We start from the raw sequence: 22,752 nt of genomic DNA on the forward strand, positions 1-22,752 counted from the left end.
AGTTCTTTTCACAACTCCCACAATTTGGGCAAGTCATTTTGGGTGAATAGAGTTTCTAGGTGCTACCGTAATAAAACTGACACAACCTCTTGACCCTGACTGTGCCTGCCGGGGGTCAATGCCCCATCTCCACCGACCAAGGGCAACACATGCACTCCCCCTAGGCCTATGCAGGCCCCACTGTCACTCTGCAGGTTAGTGATAGACACTCTCCAACCCCCGAGCATCTCCCTGGAGCATCCAGCCCATTGTCCACTGGACACTTGCGGTAGTCACAGATTGGCTGCTCCCAAAGGATCAGTGAAGCCCAGCTTATCAGTTCTACCTTAGAGCACCGCTCCGCTTAACACACAGCACTTAGATACGTTTATAGTTTAAACAAGTAGATGTTAATTGAACAAAGCACAGAGATCCAAATAGCAGAAAGTAGAAGTAATGGAAACAAAGGGTTATATACATAACATACATTCTAGAGCCTAGACTTAATTCCCAAGATACTCTTGTGTCTTGTAGAGTATTTCTCACCCTGGATCCTTGCAGCGCTTACAGTCAGGCTGGCTGAGACCCTGCTTTCATGAAACAAATGACCAGTCACTTTTTCTCCCAGGTGAAGGACTCAGTGAGTTTCTTTGCACTCCCTGATACACCAGCCCAATCCTTTGATCCTATTCACAAAAAGGACACCCCCCCACACACTCTTTGTTTCACCCTGCAGATTTACTTTGTAGATTTTGCACTCTCTTAATTTGCATCTGGCTCAGTATGCAAATAGGCCTACACTGAGAGGCGTACAATACACAATGCCTGCCTGTCCAGACAGGGAGATAAGGGTCTGCTCAGGGAACCCAGAACTATAAGCCACTGTGTCACCCCTCCGCTTTAGCAAGAATGAGCTTTGCTGGAGGTTAGACTGTGTGTTGCTCCCTCCCACACCCATCTGACTGCTTCATAGTGAACGCCTCAAGATTCTGCCAATCTTAACCTTGCCTTGCAGGTAGCCATCACTGACCTCCAGTTCCTGAGTTCCCCAAAGACATATCCCTGCAGTGTCTAGTCCCTGTCACTGCACACTCAGAAATTATTGAGTTCACTGATTCCAAAGAGGCAGCGCACACACCAGACTGTTAGTTTAGCTGACAACTCACACTTCACTTCAAGATCACAGCACCGAATTGGTTCATAGTAAAACTAAGGATAAGTTTATTAACAAAGAACAGAAATGTAAATGATACTAAGCAAGAGAAAAAAGATACAGGTCTGGTTACAAACAAACCAAACCAAACCATGCTTTCTAGTGACTAAAACTTAAATCTTAATAAGTTACAATCTTTGCCTAAGCAGTTTTCTCACTCACATCAAGTTACCAGCATCTTTAGCCCTCCAGGCCAGGGATCCAACTTCCACAGAATCAGAGGGTGCTGTTATCTTTGTCCCCAAATTGAGGGTTAACTAGAATGGCTTTTTGCTCCTGCTTGTATTTTCCAAAGTCCATTGTCTGTCTCACGAGTTAGAAAGATTTCCTTGAGGTGCAGATTCGGACCCCCAGTATGCTCACTACATTGTTTCCTCCATCACTCATTAGCTTGATTGCTTTGTTTACCTTATATGGAAATGTCCTTTTATTGTCCTCTCCCTGTAATTAAGCTGATAAGACAGGTAAATCCATATTCCTTTGTCTAGGGCAGACCTGGATTCTGTACGGCCTCCAAATGCCATTTTAAGAACATATTTCCCTCACATATACATAACTTGCTATACACAACCCATACACACAGAACACAAGGATTTTCGGTAGCAGCGTCACCATTTTGCATACGATACCTAACGTGACACCGCTTAGATACACATGACGACAACAGTGTGTTGAGTGTAGTGAGTGTGTCAGTCCTGTTGCGAGTTACAGTCTAGAGGGCCCTTTGCTGACTCAGGGGCTCTTAAGGTCACAGTTACCCACTGCCTGGTAGGAACACCTCCGACCCACATGACCTGCCTTAAGGCCAAGACCTTAAAGACATTGTTTTGAGTATGGACACATGACTCCTTCAATATTATCCACACCCACATTTCACACCGATTAGGATGCCTAGTGGGCTGCCGGCTCTTGGTAGAGACCTCACATGCCACCATTGGGTGAAGAGTTATACAGATATCCAACTCAGGGTCTTCCCGTAAAACCCTAGGCAACCCCTCTGCCGCTTGGCACCACGGGATTCCTGGCTCACACCTCCCCCACTCTCACTGAGGCAGTAGGGTTAGCCACTGGCTAATCCACATGCGTTGCCTCAGAACCCTCGTGCCTGGACAGTGCTTCTGTCACACATTTTCCTTGCCCTTCACGTGTGCAGTTTCCATACCGTACTCATGAATGTCTGGACTCCAGCGTTGCAGTCTGGAGCTGGTACCTTCTCTTCCGTGAAGCCCTGCCAGTGGAGAATGGTCTGTTAGGACTCTGAACTTCCTGGGCAGTAGCTATAGCCTTAGTTGCCCCACAACTGCATATTTCCTTTTGATGACTGAGTAATTTTGTTCAGTGATGGGTCAGTTGTTTACTTAAAGAAAGCAATAGGACGCTTCTTATCGCCCTTGCCTGCTTGTATCAGTGCGGCTCCCAGGCCTGTACTTGATGAATCTGTGCAGAGTTCAAACCTTTTATCGAAATTTGGACCGGCTAGAGCCAGTGTCGCTGACAGAAGTCTTTTCACTTGAGCAAAGCCCTCCTGACAGGCTGTAGTCAAAACCACCTTGGCAGGCTGTGTCTTTTTGCAGACGTCTGTCATCACAGTCGCAATGTTGCTGAAACCTTCCACGAGTCTTTGGTAATAATTCGGCAAGCCTCTAAAAGACTGAATTTGCTTTTTGGTTCAGGGTACAGGCCAGTTAACAATGGAGTCCACTTGTAAGGGTTTCTGGCAAATCTGGCCCTGTCCTGCCAATGGCCTGGATAAGGGACTTTCGCCCCATCTTGCATTTTGACACTTTTACTGTGAGACCGGCACCTTTGGGTATGTCTATACAGCAATTAGACACCCGCAGCTGGCCCATGCCAGCCGACTCGGGCTTGTGAGGCTGTTTCATTGCAGTGTAGACTTCCAGGCTCAGGCTAGAACACAGGCTCTAGGACCCGGCAAGATTGGAGGGTCCCAGAGCTTGGACTCCAGCCTGAGCCCAGAAGTCTACACTGCAATGAAACAGCCCCACAAGCCGAGCCCTGCGAGCCTGAGTCAGCTGGCATGGGCCAGCCATGGGTTTCTCTTTGCAGGGGACAAACCCTTTGAGTCTCTTCAGCACAATTTCTCTGTGAGCCTTGTGCCCTGCCCATGCATTTCTGAAGACTGCAATATCATCAACGGAGGCCAAGTAAACGTGGTTTAGAACAGAACAGGGACTTGATTCATTTTAGGCTAGTTACAAAATGTTCCAAGCCTTGTGGCTTTTGGAACTGATGCACTTCCTCACGAGCCCTGACATGAAACTGAGCTGGAAACTTTATCAAATATTTGAGCCCTCGCTGCTTGGCAGGTTCCCTTGCTCTTCTGAAAGCTGATCTCTGTTCAGCCACGTCTTTCTCAAAACCTTGCAAAATCATTCTCTCATTTTGTGGCATCCCCCAAAGCTGCTCTCTCCCCCACCCAAGAGCTGGCTGCATTATTATTTTTTCTTTTACAGTAAATCTGAGAAATTTGACAATCAGTGGGTGAGGTCTGGCAAGCCAGGGTCTGCTGAGCTCTTTCTAAACCAAATTTAAAATCATCCAGCATTACTCAGCAGGTCTGACTGGACTCGGTACAAGTGCATGTCCACTTGGGGACCCGTGACCTGCGGTGATAACAGTGACCCAAAACAGCCTTCTTAAAACAGTGTTGTTTAATCTCAACCATAGGAACACAGCACAGCAAGAGACAAGGCAGGCTATGCTTCCTCGAAGAACCCCCCAGCCTCTGGAGGTCAGGAGGCAATTGCACCCTCTAAACCATCTCAACAAACCACGCTCTCCTCTATTTAGGAGGGATGCAGTCCTGGGAAAGCTGGGCTAGCAGGCCCACCATGGGTGGGCAGAGGTAGCATGTCACCGTTAATTGTCCTTGGTGTTTGCAGAGGAGCTCTTCTCTGAGCTATTGTCCATCTTCCTAGGTCGTTTCCTGAACACCCGGCTGTTGAATTAACCCAATAGGTGCATACAAAAACATCTGTACAATATTCAGACAAGCATCATACAGTATTCACAGACTGCTACAGGGTAGCCCATAGAGCTCGCTTTAGCATTTATTTTTTTCACACCACAGTAACAATAATAACAACAACAAGTAATTTAAAAGATTTTGAAGTCCATTCAAAAACATCTGGCAGTCCGGATTTGGCCCGCAGTCCACCTATTGACTACCCCTGACATAACATATTATAAAAGTTGTATCCCAGCCTGTGTGCAGGGGGAGAGAGAGATGTACCCCTTGGAAGGTGCCAGGATGATGGCCACTGGTGCTAATGAGAAAGGTGATGGTGATGAGGAAGATAATGGCTAACATTTCTGGTTGTTGTGCAAGGGATGGTGGGAGTATATGGATGTTCAGATGTACAGTATGTATTATTTCAGTCTACCTTGCTGGGTTAGAGTGTTTGTGACTTTGCTGAATGTATTAATAAACGATTACAAAGACAGAAGGGTTCCTAAAGTGTGAGTGTTGCAACCGTGGACATCGGCGTTCCCAACTGAACAGTAACTTTAATTACACTGGGCCTGATACTGGGACAAGAACCTTCAATACCTCAGAGTGATAACTGGGAATTCTTAAGTAATCAATATAATTAATATACGATTCATAGATCAGGCTACAACAGGCAACTCCAAATCCATCACAAGACTATTAAAATAATATTTTCCCCCCACTTTTCAAATAAATATTTTTCTGGCCATCACCCTTCTCAGGGCTTCCTTTACCTCCTTGTTCCTCAGGCTGTAGATCAAAGGGTTCAGCATTGGAGACACCACTGAGTAGAACAGGGAAAGCAGTTTGTCGCTGCCGAGTGAGTAGCTGGATTTGGGCTTCAGATATTCACGATGCCAGACCCGAAAAACAAGGTCACCACGATGAGGTGGGAGGAGCAGGTGGAGAAAGTTTTGCTCCTGCCCGCGACTGACGGAATAGTGAGGATAGCGTGGAGGATACGGATGTAGGATACAAGGATGAGCAGGAAGGGGACCATGATGAAGGTGGCAGAGATGGTGTAAACAGCTATTTCATTCCTGTAGGTATCCGTGCAGGCCAAATTCAGCAGCGGGGGCAGGTTGCAGAAGAAGTGGTTGATGCTAATAGGCGCACAGTAGGACAGAGGGAATATGAAAGTTGTCTGCCCGACTCCCACCAGCACCCTGATGAGCCAGGACACACTTGAGAGCTGGAGACACACACCTCTGATCATCATGGTCGTGTAGCGCAGTGGTTGACATATGGCCATGTAACAGTCATATGCCATGGCAGCCAGCAGGCAACACTCAGTGATCCCCAGGAAGGAGAAGAAATACATCTGTGTGGCACAGCCCAGGAAGGAAATACTCTTGTCCTCAGAGAATAAGTTCACCAGCATCTTGGGGGTAGTGGACGAAGTATAACCCATTTCCAGAAAGGACAAATTCCAAAGGAAGAAATACATGGGGGACTGAAGGGCAGGGTCCACCACCATGATCGTGATGAGGAGGATGTTGCCCACCATGGTGGTGAGGTACAACAGCAGCACCAGAAAGAAAAAGTGAAACTTGGAGCTCCAGGATGTTGGAAAAAGCCACCAAGAAGAACTGTATCACAACTGTGTGGTTCCTGCTAGCCATGTCCTACAGTTGTTTTCTATCTGTGGAGATAATAAAATCACAGAGGCATAGGACTGGAAGGGACCTCGAGAGGTCATCTAGTCCAGTCCCCTGCACTCATGGCAGGACTAAATATTATCTAGACCATCCCTGACAGGTGTTTGTCTAACCTGCTCTTAAAAATCTCCAATGATGGAGATTCCATAACTCCCTAGGCAATTTATTCCATGCTTAACCACCCTGACAGTTAGGAAGTTTTTCCTAATGTCCAGCCTAAACCACCCTTGCTGCAATTTAAGCTCATTGCTTCTTGTCCTATCCTCAGAGGTTAAGGAGAACAGTTTTCCTCCCTCCTCCTTGTAACAACCTTTTATGTCCCCTCTCAGTCTTCTCTTCTCCAGACTGAACAAACCCAATTTTTTTTTAATCTTCCCTCATAGGTCATGTTTTCTAGACCGTTGATCATTTTTTGTGTTCTTCTCTGGACTTTCTCCGATTTGTCCACATCTCTCCTGAAATGTGGCGTCCAGAACTGAACAGAATACTCCAGTTGAGGTCTAATCAGCTGGGAGTAGAGTGGAAGAATTACTTCTCATGTCTTGCTTACAACACTTCTGCTAAGACATCCTAGAATGAGGTTTGGTTTTTTTGGAACAGTGTTACACTGTTGACTCATATTTAGCTTGTGATCCACTATGAGCCCCCAGATCCCTTTCCGTAGTGCTCCTTCCTAGGCAGTCATTTCCCATCTTGTACGTGTGCAACTGATTGTTCCTTCCTAAGTGAAGTACTTTGCATTTGTCATTATTGAATTTCATTCTATTTACTTCAGATCATTTCTCCAGTTTGTCCAGATCATTTTGAATTTTAATCCTATCCTCCAAAGCACTTGCAACCACTCTCATCTTGGTGTGGTCCACAAACTTTATAAGAGTACTCTCTATACCGTTATCTAAATCACTGATGAAGATATTGAATAGAACCCAACCCAGAATCAATCCCTGTGGGACCCCACTCATTATGCACCTCCAGCAGGACTGTGAACCACGGATAACTACTCTCTGGGAATGGTTTTCCAACCAGTTATGCACCCATCTTATAGTAGCTCCATCTAGATGGTATTTCCCTAGTTTGTTTATGAGAAGGTCACGTGAGACAGTATCAAAAGCCTTACAAAATCCAAGATATACCACAGCTACCGCTTCCCCCCTATCCACAAGGCTTGTTACCCTGTCAAAGAAAGCTATCAGGTTGGTTCATTAACTGGTTAAGTTGGGTTGTAGCGGGGTGGTCACCTGCTCCAGCCTTAAAGGGCTTAAAACAGCCCAGGACTGTAGCTGGGAGCAAGCAGTTCCCAGGCTCATTGGGGGAAGCAGGCTCAGCTGTGGCCACACCCCAATCAGGGCTCAGCTGGCCCTTATAAGAGGGCAGTAGGCCAGAAGCAGAGAGTCTCCTCTAGCTGTAGAGAGAGATGGGCCTGGCTGCTGGGGAGCATACCACAGTACCTGAGGTGGAGCAGGGCTGGGGAAAGGCCAGAGGAGCTGGTGAGGTGGGGATAGAGGGTGGGGGTTCCCTGGGGAGGGGAGACCCAAATCTGCGGGGTACTGCAGGGGGCAGCACCCCGGGTAAAGGGGCACCGTGGTCCGGGAGGGACACGGGGGCCAGCGACAAGTGGGACACCGGCCTGCAGAGGGCGCTCCGGAGGCTGGAAGAGCTAATTCCCAAGGATAACCAGCAGGAAATGACACAGGGTGAGTCCCGCACCGTGACATCGGTGAATCGTATAAGAAATTTATATACATATATACATAATCTTTGATACAACAAATTTTCAGTGGTGTTTTCATTTGTGGATGCCCAGTGTAGGACATCTGGTACTTTATGTGCAGTGGCACTAAGATCCCACAGCTCCCACTGACTTCAGTTGGAAAGCCAGGTTCAATGTGTCACGACTTGGACATCCAAAATAGGAGGCATCTAAAGCAAGTGGCCCGTTTTGAGAACGTCAGCCTGAATCTCCCTGCTCTGTAAAACGAGGAGAGGATTGCTCTGTCTCACCAAGTAGACCAGGCTTTATTTCCTGTTCCTCAGGTCTGGTTACAGAGGTTGATATCCCTGGCTCCGATACCAGCCAGACCACATTGGATGTGTCTACACAGCATTTTGGAGCAAGCAGGAGTGAGTCTCCCAGCCCGGGTCAGCAGACTTAGCCCACCCACCTCACTAGACTTCATATCCTGAGCTCCAGCCTCACCTGCTATCATTTTCCTGTGAGAGTTCATTTGAGAGCACAGTGATCACTATGGAGCATTTAGTGATTTAATGAAGTCAAGACAAAAATGATCAAAGACAAAACCACCCCATCCCCTGTGGGAGAACACTCTTCACAAAGTGATCACTCTGTGTCTAAGCTATCAGTCCTCATCCTCAAAGGAAACCTGCACAACACTTTCAAAAGACAATCCTGGGAGCTTAAATTCATAACTTTACTAGATAGTAAAAATCATGGACTGAACAGAGACACTGGATTTATGGCTTATTACAACAATCTGTGACCCCCACTAACCACACCACACCCCAGCTGCTTTTCTCCACCCCCCTTCCTTTCCTCCCTATGACTGGAGGGTAGTAACGAGCCACTTCACTTTGAATGGTCCCTTGAAATGTGTGTTAACTGCTTATGCCGAACAATCTGTTCCCCTTTGTATTTATCTGTGACACTCTCTGGCTTTGTCTACATTAGCACTTTTGGTGGTAAAACTTTTGTTGGTCGGGGTGTGAAAAGAAATATCCAGGCCTGACGGACAAAAGTTTTACGGAGCGCCCGTGTGAACAGCGCTATGTCGGCGGGAGACACTCTCCTGCCGACGAAGCGGCCGCCGCTTGTTCGGGTGGTTTGATTTTGCCGGCAGAAGAGCGGCTGCGCGGGAGACCTTGCTGCGGCACAGCTTTAGCAGCACGGCTGCGCCGCTGTGAGGTCCGTAGCGCAGACCCAGCCTCCGTTCATTTCCCAGCCATCAAGAGCAGCTCCGTGGACGCTCAGAAGCTTGCCTCTCTTGCCACAGAAGTTGGTCCAATAAAAAATATTACCTCACCCGCCTTGACTCTCTCATATCCTGGGACTGACATGGCTTCGACAAACACTGCATCCATCCATCTATCTATGATTTGAGGACTTCAATAGCACAGACACAGGTGAGAGGTTTTTCGCAGGAGTGGGGGGTGAGATTCTGTGGCCTGCCTTGTGCAGGAGGTCGGACTAGATGATCATAATGGTCCCTTCTGACCTTAGGATCTATGAATCACTTTCATAGAGACCCACTAAGACTGTACTTAGCAGCCAAGATCCTGATTACATTTTTTTCAGGCACAGAACTTTAAGTTCAGGGGAGTTGGGTGGGTACCTCCCTTAGGTTCCACTGGAAATTCCAGCTATAAATTATAAATTATTCCTTAGTATAGCAAAATGGTAAGGGGAGAGGAACAACACACCAGCAGCTGACTCCCTGCTCCCTTGTACCATGTGTAGTCATTTATACCGATGCAAGGTGAGTGCAAAATGACTCCATATCAGAATTACCCACTTGTACTAGGAGGAGTGTTTCCATACCCAGTCACCACTCACATTGCTCACATAGAAATGACTACACAAAGGTACAAAGCAGTGGAGAAAAAGGACCAAGCGAAAGATATGCACCGATGTGCTTGGTTAAAAAGCAATAACGTGTAGAAAAAACATTGACTTTAAAAAAATATTTTAATCTAATATAATCATGTGCTTTAAAGCTTGCGAGCCGCGTGTTGAGCAACTCTGAAGAAGCCACACCTTGAGGAGTCTGAGTATTTAAGTTCTTTTATGCCTCCATTGAGACAGGTTCCCTGATGCATTGAATCCTTGCAATGTAAGGGACTCATAGATGAGACAAAGACTTTTTCTTCTCTCTTTGGGGTGGAGAATATACAGCTTGATAGTCAGGGTCAAAGTTTCCAGGGACAGCTGTTTTGAACAAGGGATGGTGGAAAATTTTCCATCAAAACTTTTTTCACCAAAAAACTGGGTTTCCAATGGAAGACAGAAGTGTCTGCTTTGGAAGACAGGAATCCCCAAAACTTTTTGAAAATGGGACTAAAGTCCTTAAATCGCTGATTTTGAACTTATTACCCATGAGGAACCTCATTATTTCGCTTTCTCTGAGGTACTTCTATGGCCTACATTGGAGTAAGCGCCTCACACAATTTCTTTAGCCTCACAACTCCCCTGTGGTGTAGGCAGCGCTGTGATCCCCATATTGCAAACGGGGAGCAGACACACCCAGAGACAGGGGGCATCTTTTCAAAGGTATTTCACAGGCTAAAGATGCAGAGAGGTCCCATGTGGGATTTTCAAAATCGCCTAAACAGGGAAGGGCCAAAATCCAAAAGGCCCAGATCCACAAAGGAACTTGGGTACCTAACTACCACTTTAGGCCCCTGAAGATCCCAGAGTCAGGCCCCCTCTGGGATTCACAAAACTGTTGCTGAGCTGCCGTCAAACGCTGTCGGTCCCTAAACTCCCTGGGCTCCTGCTTTTTTGCAGTAAAAGTTCCCAAGGTGCCTCTGGGCATGTGCTCCGCAGCCCAACGCCAACCACACAGACACCTGAGCCCCAGAGCGATGTACGAGCTGGGAGGAGATAACCAGTCCTCTGCCTCATTTGTCTGTGGGGCCCAATTTGGTAAACATGGTCAGAGCTCACCTACCAGATTGGGCCCTTTTAGGCAAAGCAAGGATGGCTGGAGTTGGGGCAAGAGGAGGACCTCCCTCATAACTTTTAACCCAGTGGTTAGGCTATGTAGTTGGGGTGTACGATAACACTGGTTCAAGTCCCCCTTCTGGCTCAGGGGGAGAAAGGATTTGAACAGAGATCTGCCACCTTTCAGGTTTCATAGATTCCAAGGTCGGAAGGGACCATGGTGATCATCTAGTCTGACCTCCTGTATAACACAAGCCAGAGAACTTCCCCAAAAATAATTCCTAGAGCAGAACTTTTAGAAAAATATTGAATCTTGATTTATAAATTGTCAGTGAGGGAGAATCCACCATGACCCTTGGTAAATTGTTCTATGGGTAATCACCCTCACTGTTACAAATTTATGCCTTATTTCCAGCCTGAATTTGTCTAGCTTCAACTTCCAGCCATTGGACCATGTTGTACCTTTCTCTGCCAGATTGAAGAGCCCATTATTAAATATTGGTTCCCCATATAGGTACTCAGACTGTATGGAAGTCACCCCTTCACCTTCTCGTTGTTAAGATAAGTCGATTGAGCTCCTTGAGTCTATCACTATAAGGCAGGTTTTCTAATCCTTTAATCATTCTTGTGGCTCTTCTCTGAACCTCTTCAATTTATCAACTACTTGTCCACAAAGCATAACATGTTCCACTGCTCCATGAAGCTACAGTCTGTTATAAAGAAATATAAAAGACAAAACTAAAATCATAATTAAAAACATTTCCCAAAGCTCACCAACCACAGCAGCAATCCTGCCCCTAATTCCCCTGCCTTGACCTGTGATCTTGAAGTTCTATCTAGGACTTTGACTTCTTTTCTGTTTCCCATACACAGAGAGTAAGCATATACTTTCCAGCTGAGCCTTTTAAAGCTGTCTAGGGGATTTGAACACACAGTTCCCACTAGTTTTATTGTGAATTGGATGACTGAATTCCTTAGACAGCTTTGAAAATCTCAGCCTCAATGACTTTTTTTATTTTATATTAAAGGCAAACAGCAACAGAAGGAATAAAAATAAAGTATCCATGACAGAGAGCACAGTGTGTGTATCGCCTCAGTAATTTTGTTTTAGAAGTGAGCACAAAATGGTAGCTGCCCCCAGGAGACTGCTAGCAATTTAGACCCCAATTCCCCACAATACTTGAGCACATGCTTAACTTGCAGGGCAATCTAGGGTGGCGGAGGATGGGGATGCGAATTAGGATTGCAATGTCCCAAACTGTGCATGAAAAGATGGCGGAGAAGAGAGGTTTATACTGGTTTTATTTCATGCCTAGGATTTCAATATTTCTTAGAGTTTAGGCTGGAGTGCATGGTTCTATGATTATCATTTTACCTGAAGTAGAATCTAATCCACTTTCCAAAATATCAAATCCAGTTTGAAGCCCTGGTCTGGATTCTCCAGCTAGTCCTTACACTGCTGGCCAAAAGGAGGAGGCAGGTTTAACAAGTCTAGAATTAAGTGGTGCCAATGTATTAACATTTAATTCTGTGTTCTCCTCATTACACGGCAGAGTTTGTTTGGTTCCATTCGATACAAGCCATGGCAGACGCAAAATAGGGAAATCAAAGGTCCGTCAGAGAATTCATCCTCCTGGGATCCAGGAATACCCAAAAACTGAAGGTTCTTCTCTTCTTGCAGCTTCTAGTGATCTCCACTGTGAGCATGGCTAGGAACATCCTCGTTGTTGCGCTACTTGTGGGTGATCAGAACCTTCACACACCCCTTCACACCTCCATTCTTTCTGCTTGGAGATCTGCTTCTCTTTGCCCATCTTGACCAGAATGCTGGCCAGTCTCCTGACTGGGGACAGACCCATTTCTGTTAGCAGCTGCATCATGCAATTTATACTTTTGATTCTCTGGCAGGTGCTGAATTCTATCTCCTAGCTACAATGTCTCATGATCGGTATTTAGTGATATGTAACCCCTTGCATTATGCAGCCCTTATGAATGGCAGATTTTGCCTCCAGCTAGCAGCTGGTCTTGGATGAGCAGATTTCTGATTACTTCCATATTAATGGGTATGATGTTACAATTGGTTTTCTGTAGACAAATTAAATTACGCTTGGTGATCATGACAAACCTTTCCTGCAGTGACACCCACACACTGGACCTTATAACTTTCACCCTAGCCTTTACATTCACCCTACCCCCATTTCTTCTGGAAGTGAGGTCCTACGTCTTCTGGGCATGCCCAATGCTGTGAATTCAGAATCTCTTTCCATGAAACTCTGTGAGAGTTGCTTCAAGTTCACCGTTTTCCAGACACGGCTAGTGGCAAGCCCATTTGCTGGGCCACTCAAAAAAGAAACACAAATGGGAGTGAACTCACAAGAAGGACTTTATCCTGATCCCTGCATAAGGGGCAGTGCAGACACTGCCCCAGGAGCAGACCAGGAGACGGATTTTGACCCCAAGAGTCCCTGGCTCTTCCCTTGCCCCAGAGAAGAGGTAACATGAACCAGTTCTAGGCCCCACTGCAATTCACAATCCTCCCCCCCCCCGCCCCCCTCAGCTGCCGCCAAACCCTGTAGGTGTCACTCGGAGTTGGCACCTAAATTTGGGAAGTGACCGTTCCGTGTGTACCGATGTTTGTGTCTCTGAGGGTCGCCCTGCTGCTCCATTCTAGGTGTCTGGATGCCTAAGCCTGAGCGCAATGCGTGAAGGTGTACCACTTTAACTGTGGACTCAGTTATACCGGGATAAATGTGGAGAAGCCAATGACTGAAATTCTTGAAGCTGCCAAGGAATTTGGAAGCCCAGTTCTGAAAACTGATGGGAATTGAGGCATCCACATTTTCTAGGGACCTCTGAAAAATCTCAGCCTTCTGGGTACAAAGGATCAGATAATAGACATTTTTTTTGGAATATCATATATGAAACTTTGGAAATACAGAACAATCACCCACTATCAACCTTGCATTCCTCACCATGTCACAACGGGTTTTGACAAACAAATCATCTATCCAGCTGGTCAGAACATGTTTGTTTTTTCCTGCAGGAAAAATTTTGACTTTTTGGACAAAATACATACCCCTCCCAAACCCATTATTTTGTTTTCAAACAACCAAATTTTGAAAAATTTCAGCTGCAAACTGAACAATTTTTGGCCCCAGACTGCTAAAAACAAACATTTTCAGACAAAACTGCCACCCTCAAAGTTTCGGGGGTTTTGGCAGCAGGTTCAGTTTTCTGATGAAAAATCAATAATTTGGAAGGGAAGCATATACTTTCCATTAAAAAAAAATCATTTAATCACACTCCCAATTCTCTGAAAAAGTTGACGAAAATTTTTTGACCAGCCCTAATAATCTGGTTTGTCTGACTCAGCCATGTTTAGAATGTTCTTCACAGTCACATCTTTGTATTACACTAAGGTGTAACAGAGATGGTTGGACAATATTGGTCAAATGAGGTTTGGATTAAAAACAGGGTGGGGTGGAAATCATGAACATTTTAGTGATTTCCCACCCTCATTTTCTGACCAGATCCATAGAATATTAGGGTTGGAAGAGACCTCAAGAGGTCTTCTAGTCCAATCCCCTGCTCAAAGCAGGACCAACACCCACTAAGTCATCCCAACCACCAACACCCACTAAGTCATCCCAGCCAGAGCTTTGTCAAGCCAGGCCTTAAAAACCCCTGAGGATGGAGATTCCACCACCTCCCTAGGTAACCCAGTCTAGTGCTTCACCACCCTCCAGTGAAAATGTTTTTCCCAATATCCAACCTAAACTTTAGGAGGTTCAACCCTCTAATTTGTCTAGGTCCTGCTGTATCCTATCCCTACCCTCCAGTGTATCTACCACTCCTCCCAGTTTAGTGTCATCTGAAAATTTGCTGAGGGTGCAATCCACACCATCCTCCATGCCATCTAGGCCATGACCATCTAGCCCATCATTGCCAAGAGGAAAACCTCCGTCCCTGCTAGAGCCACCAGGAAGTAGAGCTGCAACATGCAGCCAGTGAAGGAAATTGTGTTGCTCTCAGACAAGAGGTTTTCCAGCATCTTGGGCATTGTAGCAGTGGGGCAGCAGATATCTAACAAGGAGAGGTTGCTGAGGGAGAAGTACATGGGGTTGTGCAGCTTAGCCTCAGTCCCTATGGCTATGAAGATGAGGCCATTGGCAGCGAGGGTTATCAAGTAGACCAACAAAAAGGGATAAGCGAATGGCTGGGCAATTGGAAAGTCCCGTAAGGATGAATTCAGTCACCATCATTCCATTGTCCTTTTCTCTGCTTGAAGAGGAGCTCTCCTGCATGGGGTTAAATAAAAGCGATTTCATTATGTGAAATTCTATGCATGGGAATGATGGATGGTCTTAGTGTTAAGGCAAAGGAGAGGGAGACAGAAGATCTAGGTTCTCCTCCACAGGCATGTGCCTACCTGTTTTCCCCTAATGATAAACAAACATTCTCAGATTGATACATTTTGGTTTTTGTTTTTAACCAAACTGAAACATTTAATTGGGGTAGGTTAGACATTAAACTCTCTCCCCCTGAGCTGCTTCAGCAATCCATGGGCGTTGCAGTGTGGGTGCTTCATGGTCCTGTTTTCCTCTCTGAGCTGGACTCCCTGGCTGGATTACATCTCATCTGATGGACTGCAATGGAGGCATAAACAGGGGAATATTGACTAGGCATAGAGAGGTTATTTTACCTCTATATTTGGAACTGGTGCATCCGCTGCTGGAATCCTGTGTCCAGTTCTGGTGACCACAATTCATGAAGCATGTTGATAAATTGGAGAGGGCTCAGAGAAGAGAAACAAGAATGACCAAAGGATTAGAAAACACACCTTACAGTGATAGACTCAAAGAGCTCAATCTATTTAGCTTAACAACAAAGGTTAATGGGTGACTTGATTGCAGTCTATGAGTACCTACATTGGGAACAAATATTTGATAATGGACTCTTCAACCTAGCAGAGAAAGGTATAACAAGATCCAATGGCTGAAAACTGAAGCTGAACAAATTCAGACTGGAAATAAGGCATAAATTTTTAACAGCGAGGGTAATTAACCATTGGAACAAGTAATCAAGCGACATGGTGGATTCTCCATCACTGACACTTTTAAATCAAGATTGTTATTTTTATTAAAAAGATCTGCTCTAATTCAAAGAGCAATTATTTTGGGGAAGTTTTATGGCCTATGTTATACAGGAGGTCAGACTAGAGGATTAGTGGTCCCTTCTGGCCTTCAAATCTATGAATTTTTGAATGGTTCAAGCAGAAGCGAGTCCTCAGTGCATCAAGGGAAATGTAGTCCAGCCCAAGAGCCCAGCCCACAGCTCCCATGAAGTATCATGGCTGCTCAGTTGGGTGCATCCAACTGGCCCAAAATTGAATGTTTTGACTGGATTTGACAAACTGATATTTTCATTTCAAATCATCCTGATCCAGGACAAAATCTTTCATTCCAATTTTCCATCAGGAAAAAAATTGAAAATGTTTGGCTGAAACTCCTGTGAAAAATGTTGATTCTGACAAAACTGCATTTTCTGTCTAAAAACATTTGATGGAAAATTCCCAAGCAGCTGTCTCTATTTGTTCCTCTCCAGTCATATAGTGCAATATAGACTATATATTTCGTTAGCAGCTCAGCCACTTATCAGCTGTCTTCACCCTTTCTAACATGTCATTGATTGACTTCTCTCCCTGCCAGCTTTCTCTCCATTTCTAATTTAAATAATACCCCTACAGATTTTTTTTTTTGTTTAAACTACTAAACTCGCAATCTGATCCACCTCTGTTTATGGTAGGGGATTAGCTGGAACAGTTTGATCAGAGCTGTCGCTGTGATAGAAGGATAGGTGCAGCCGCACTTTAAGAGATCAAGGACACCGCATTTCAGCACCAAGTCCTGTCGGTGGTGTCAGTGGAAGTGTGCGGACCAGGCTCATGCATGGGGGGGCGGGGGCAGAAAAGCCCCCAGAGGAGCAGGGTCCCTGAGATCCTGACTGAGCCTGGGGCTGCTGACACCCCCTTCCCGCCTTTGTCTGAGGTGTGTCCCTCTCTGTCTCCCAGCCATTGCCCTGAGCAATGGGGCTGTGAATAAGAGGCATCTCTCCCCCCTCCCCACTACCACCCAGGCTAGAGAGGAGTAGGGGAGGGGAAGGGAAAGGGGTGGTGGCTTCAAACGAGATAGGGGAATGTGGAGCTGACAATCCCCACCTCCTTAGCCCACCCCTCCCCCTTCCACCACCATTCCCTTGATCCCCTTCCAGTGTTTCTCCCCTCCCCCTGGCCTGACACTCCCCACCCCCCGGAACACTCTCCCCACCCTCAATCCTCTCCCCTACCACCCATCCCCATTTATCAGCAATTCATAGAGTTTAAGACCAGAAGAGACCATCAGGTCCTCCTGTCTGACTCCAGCATAGCCCTTACATTTCACCCGGTTAGACCCTAACAGGGCACCCAGGGCAGTGCCACTCACTCGGATTTGGCCTACCCGGACTCCCGCCATCATGATGGCTGGGCCAAACCTGAGTGGTGCTGGGACCCCAGAGCAGAGCTGATACTAGGCGTTAGCAGACTGAGCAATCGCTTAGGGCCTCAAGCAGCTCAAGGGGGCCCCCTATTAGTTATTAGTATGTGTGCTGTGGGGGGGTCCCCCCAAATATTCCTGCTTAGGGCCCCCAATGGGCTGGTACCACCTCTGCCCCAGAGCTTGCAGTGTCTGGAGCAGGGGGACGAGCCCAGCCAGCCCTGTGGGACAGGAGCTGCCATGCCACCTTTGAAACATTCTGGTGACAATTTCTGGTCTCGGCCCACAGGCTGAGAAACCCTGGTCCAGATTGTCTGAGAATTCAGAAATCTCACTTTAAAAAAAAAAGACGAAATGGTGACGAGCGCAGCTGCTTTTCTCTTTGATACTCAGATGCTGTGTAGCCCTTTCTTCTCGCTCAGTCTTTGGTCACGTGCGCTTATAACATTTGCGGATGTGCAAAGATTTAAACAGGTAAGAGGAGTCCGTACTGGGATCATTACAGTCAGAATCAACTTGAACTGTAGTTTACCTGCTGAATTTGGATAATGATATTTTGGTGAATTGTAGCCAGAGCTCTCCTGGTATAAGGAATCTTTGCGTTGCTGTAACTGCCAGGTATAAGGGCTTGTGCCAGTGTAATTATATTAGAATCATAGAATCATAGAATATCAGGGTTGGAAGGGACCCCAGAAGGTCATCTAGTCCAACCCCCTGCTCAAAGCAGGACCAATTCCCAGTTAAATCATCCCAGCCAGGGCTTTGTCAAGCCTGACCTTAAAAACCTCTAAGGAAGGAGATTCTACCACCTCCCTAGGTAACGCATTCCAGTGTTTCACCACCCTCTTAGTGAAAAAGTTTTTCCTAATATCCAATCTAAACCTCCCCCACTGCAACTTGAGACCATTACTCCTCGTTCTGTCATCTGCTACCATTGAGAACAGTCTAGAGCCATCCTCTTTGGAACCCCCTTTCAGGTAGTTGAAAGCAGCTATCAAATCCCCCCTCATTCTTCTCTTCTGCAGGCTAAACAATCCCAGCTCCCTCAGCCTCTCCTCATAACTCATGTGTTCCAGTCCCCTAATCATTTTTGTTGCCCTTCGCTGGACTCTCTCCAATTTATCCACATCCTTCTTGAAGTGTGGGGCCCAAAACTGGACACAGTACTCCAGATGAGGCCTCACCAATGTCGAATAGAGGGGAACGATCACGTCCCTCGATCTGCTCGCTATGCCCCTACTTATACATCCCAAAATGCCATTGGCCTTCTTGGCAACAAGGGCACACTGCTGACTCATATCCAGCTTCTCGTCCACTGTCACCCCTAGGTCCTTTTCTGCAGAACTGCTGCCTAGTCATTCGGTCCCTAGTCTGTAGCTGTGCATTGGGTTCTTCCGTCCTAAGTGCAGGACCCTGCACTTATCCTTATTGAACCTCATCAGATTCCTTTTGGCCCAATCTTCCAATTGGTCTAGGTCCTTCTGTATCCTATCCCTCCCCTCCAGCGTATCTACCACTCCTCCCAGTTTAGTATCATCCGCAAATTTGCTGAGAGTGCAATCCATACCATCCTCCAGATCATTTATGAAGATATTGAATAAAACCGGCCCCAGGACCGACCCTTGGGGCACTCCACTTGATACCGGCTGCCAACTAGACATGGAGCCATTGATCACTACCCGTTGAGCCCTACAATTTAGCCAGCTTTCTACCCACCTTATAGTGCATTCATCCAGCCCATACTTCCTTAACTTGCTGACAAGAATACTATGGGAGACCGTGTCAAAAGCTTTGCTAAAGTCAAGAAACAATACATCCACTGCTTTCCCTTCATCCACAGAACCAGTAATCTCATCATAGAAGGCGATTAGATTAGTCAGGCATGACCTTCCCTTGTTGAATCCATGCTGGCTGTTCCTGATCACTTTCCTCTCATGCAAGTGCTTCAGGATTGATTCTTTGAGGACCTGCTCCATGATTTTTCCAGGGACTGAGGTGAGGCTGACTGGCCTGTAGTTCCCAGGATCTTCCTTCTTCCCTTTTTTAAAGATTGGCACTACATTAGCCTTTTTCCAGTCATCCGGGACTTCCCCGGTTCGCCACGAGTTTTCAAAGATAATGGCCAGTGGCTCTGCAATCACAGCCGCCAATTCCTTCAGCACTCTCGGATGCAACTCGTCCGGCCCCAGGGACTTGTGCATGTCCAGCTTTTCTAAATAGTCCCTAACCGCCTCTATCTCCACAGAGGGCTGGCCATCTCTTCCGCATTTTGTGATGCCCAGCGCAGCAGTCTGGGAGCTGACCTTGTTCGTGAAGACAGAGGCTAAAAAAGCATTGAGTACATTAGCTTTTTCCACATCCTCTGTCACTAGGTTGCCTCCCTCATTCAGTAAGGGGCCCACACATTCCTTGGCTTTCTTCTTGTTGCCAACATACCTGAAGAAACCCTTCTTGTTACTCTTGACATCTCTGGCTAGCTGCAGCTCCAGGTGCGATTTGGCCCTCCTGATAACATTCCTACATGCCCGAGCAATATTTTTATACTCTTCCCTGGTCATATGTCCAACCTTCCACTTCTTGTAAGCTTCTTTTTTATGTTTAAGATCCGCTAGGATTTCACCATTAAGCCAAGTTGGTCGCCTGCCATATTTACTATTCTTTCGACTCATCAGGATGGTTTGTCCCTGTAACCTCAACAGGGATTCCTTGAAATACAGCCAGCTCTCCTGGACTCCTTTCCCCTTCAAGTTAGTCCCCCAGGGGATCCTGGCCATCCGTTCCCTGAGGGAGTCGAAGTCTGCTTTCCTGAAGTCCAGGGTCCGTATCCTGCTGCTTACCTTTCTTCCCTGCGTCAGGATCCTGAACTCAACCAACTCATGGTCACTGCCTCCCAGATTCCCATCCACTTTTGCTTCCCCCACTAATTCTACCCGGTTTGTGAGCAGCAGGTCAAGAAAAGCACCCCCCCTAGTTGGCTCCTCTAGCACTTGCGCCAGGAAATTGTCCCCTACGCTTTCCAAAAACTTCCTGGATTGTCTATGCACCGCTGTATTGCTCTCCCAGCAGATATCAGGAAAATTAAAGTCACCCATGAGAATCAGGGCATGCGATCTAGTAGCTTCCGTGAGCTGCCGGAAGAAAGCCTCATCCACCTCATCCCCCTGGTCCGGTGGTCTATAGCAGACTCCCACCACTACATCACTCTTGTTGCACACACTTCTAAACTTAATCCAGAGACACTCAGGTTTTTCTGCAGTTTCGTACCGGAGCTCTGAGCAGTCATACTGCTCCCTTACATACAGTGCTACTCCCCCACCTTTTCTGCCCTGCCTGTCCTTCCTGAACAGTTTATAACCATCCATGACAGTACTCCAGTCATATGAGTTATCCCACCAAGTCTCTGTTATTCCAATCACGTCATAGTTCCTTGACATCACCAGGACCTCCAGTTCTCCCTGCTTGTTTCCAAGGCTTTGTGCATTTGTATATAAGCACTTGAGATAACCTGTTGATCGCCCCTCATTGCCAGTATGAGGCAGGAGCCCTCCCCTCACAGACATTCCTGCCTGTGCTTCCTCCCGGTATCCCGCTTTCCCACTTACCTCAGGGCTTTGGTCTCCTTCCCCCGGTGAACCTAGTTTAAAGCCCTCCTCACTAGGTTAGCCAGCCTGCTGGCAAAGATGCTCTTCCCTCTCTTCGTAAGATGGAGCCCGTCTCTACCCAGCACTCCTCCTTCATGGAACACCATCCCATGGTCAAAGAAACCAAAGCCTTCTCTCCGACACCATCTGCGTAGCCATTCGTTGACTTCCACGATTCGACGCTCCCTACCTAGGCCTTTTCCTTCCACGGGGAGGATGGACGAGAACACCACTTGCGCCTCCAACTCCTTTATTCTTCTTCCTAGAGCCACATAGTCCGCAGTGATCCGCTCAAGGTCATTCTTGGCAGTATCATTGGTGCCCACGTGGAGAAGCAGGAAGGGGTAGCGATCCGAGGGCTTGATGAGTCTCGGCAGTCTCTCCGTCACATCACGAATCTTAGCCCCTGGCAAGCAGCAGACTTCTCGGTTTTCCCGGTCAGGGCGGCAGATAGATGACTCAGTCCCCCGGAGGAGAGAGTCCCCGACCACCACCACCCGCCTTCTCCTCTTGGGGGTGGTGGTCGTGGAACCCCCAACCTCAGGACAGCACATCCCATGCCTTCCAACCAGCGGAGTCTCCTTCTGCTTTCTCGCCCCAGACATATCATCTGGTCCACTCTCCGCAACGATACCTGTGGAGAGAACATGAAAGCGGTTAGTTACCTGTGTCTGTGTTACTGGAACCCGGACATTCCGCTTACCTCTTCTGGAGGTCACATGTTGCCAAGCTTCTTCACTGGTCTCTTGGCTCCTCTGTGCAACCTGCTCTATATCTGTAGAGCTTTGTGCCCCTAGAAGCCTATCCTGAGTTTCGTCCAGGAAATCCTCAGTTTCCCGTATGCAACGCAGGGTTGTTATCTGTTATATTGGTTAAAAAAAAATCACACCCCTAATACACAAAGTTATACTGGTATGAAATCGAGCCCAAACTAGAAGAAGGTTGGTGGGCAGAGCTCTCCCTGAAAGTCTTCCGACCTCAGACATGGCTTTTACCAGCAAGAAAGTGATTTTGCTTGTAGAGCTTATACAGATGGGTTCCCTGAAAGAAATAAGCTATATTAGTAAGAGCACATTTTTTGGTTGGTACACCCAGGTCTACGCTAGGGATTTTGCTGGGGAAGACGTGTCATTAAAAAGCCTAACCAACATTACTGTACTGGGAAACATTTCTGTTTAGACCTGGCCAGAGACACAACTGTATTATACAGTGGGGCTACTGGGTAGCAGCAGAGGGTAATGAAAGGAGAAAGGACCATTTTACTCTGGGAATACCCTTAGAGGACAGGAGATAAGGAAGAGGGAACAGGCTGTTATACTGTGTAATGACTGCTAGAGGAGAGTGGAAGATAAGGACAATGGAAAGGGGCAGCTGCACTCTACATTTGCTGCCACTGGGTGGCAGCAGAGAATAAGGACCCCGCCGTGTTGTGTTACTGGCACCCACTGAGAGCCAAGAGAAAAGGACACCGACAGAAAAGCGTTCTCAGCCGAGGTGCTGTGGCTGCTAGATAGCCAGGCAGCACCAACGATAAAGACAATATACTGTGCACTAGGTGGCGGCACAGGGTAAGGGATACACATGGGGGGGTCTATTGTGGAAAATATAGATTGTGAGCGAGACATAAGACGCCATCAGTGAGAGCCAGGAGGATTCTGTAGAGGATAAACAGGAGGAAAAGATGAACTATACTTCAGCTTCGAAGAATTAGATTTTTCTTGGTAAATGTTGATTTCACCCAACACAAACTGATGAAAAAAATTTCCATTGATGACGATTGAAATTTACAGATCAGCAAAGAACGAAAGATGCTGCTTGAGAACTTAGAGTTTGATTTAAGGATATTTACTTGGTATATTTTGACACGGGATGTTAAAAATTTGTATTTTAACAGTTTAAAGCTTTAACTTTTTGAATCTCAACAAGTACTGTAATTAAATAACTATTGACTGACCCACCCACGGTCTGATCCCCCATAATTTTCTGCAACTGAAAATGTATTTAAGTATTTTTTATTTTTATGGATTAAATCAATATTATCCA

General features: G+C 46.6%; 1 protein-coding gene across 1 annotated transcript; it reads right to left on the bottom strand.

Annotated features, from left to right (window-relative positions):
- Positions 1 to 1,881: 1,881 nt before the first annotated feature.
- On the bottom strand, positions 1,882 to 5,824 carry LOC140904849 (olfactory receptor 10C1-like). Its single transcript, XM_073327163.1, is given in 4 exon segments — positions 1,882 to 2,004; positions 4,916 to 5,052; positions 5,055 to 5,742; positions 5,744 to 5,824. Coding segments are annotated over 4 exon segments (1,029 nt in total).
- Between the last annotated feature and the right edge of the window lie 16,928 nt (positions 5,825 to 22,752).

The sequence above is a fragment of the Lepidochelys kempii genome, unplaced genomic scaffold, assembly GCF_965140285.1.
Source record: "Lepidochelys kempii isolate rLepKem1 unplaced genomic scaffold, rLepKem1.hap1 scaffold_134, whole genome shotgun sequence".
Classification (NCBI taxonomy): domain Eukaryota; kingdom Metazoa; phylum Chordata; order Testudines; family Cheloniidae; genus Lepidochelys; species Lepidochelys kempii.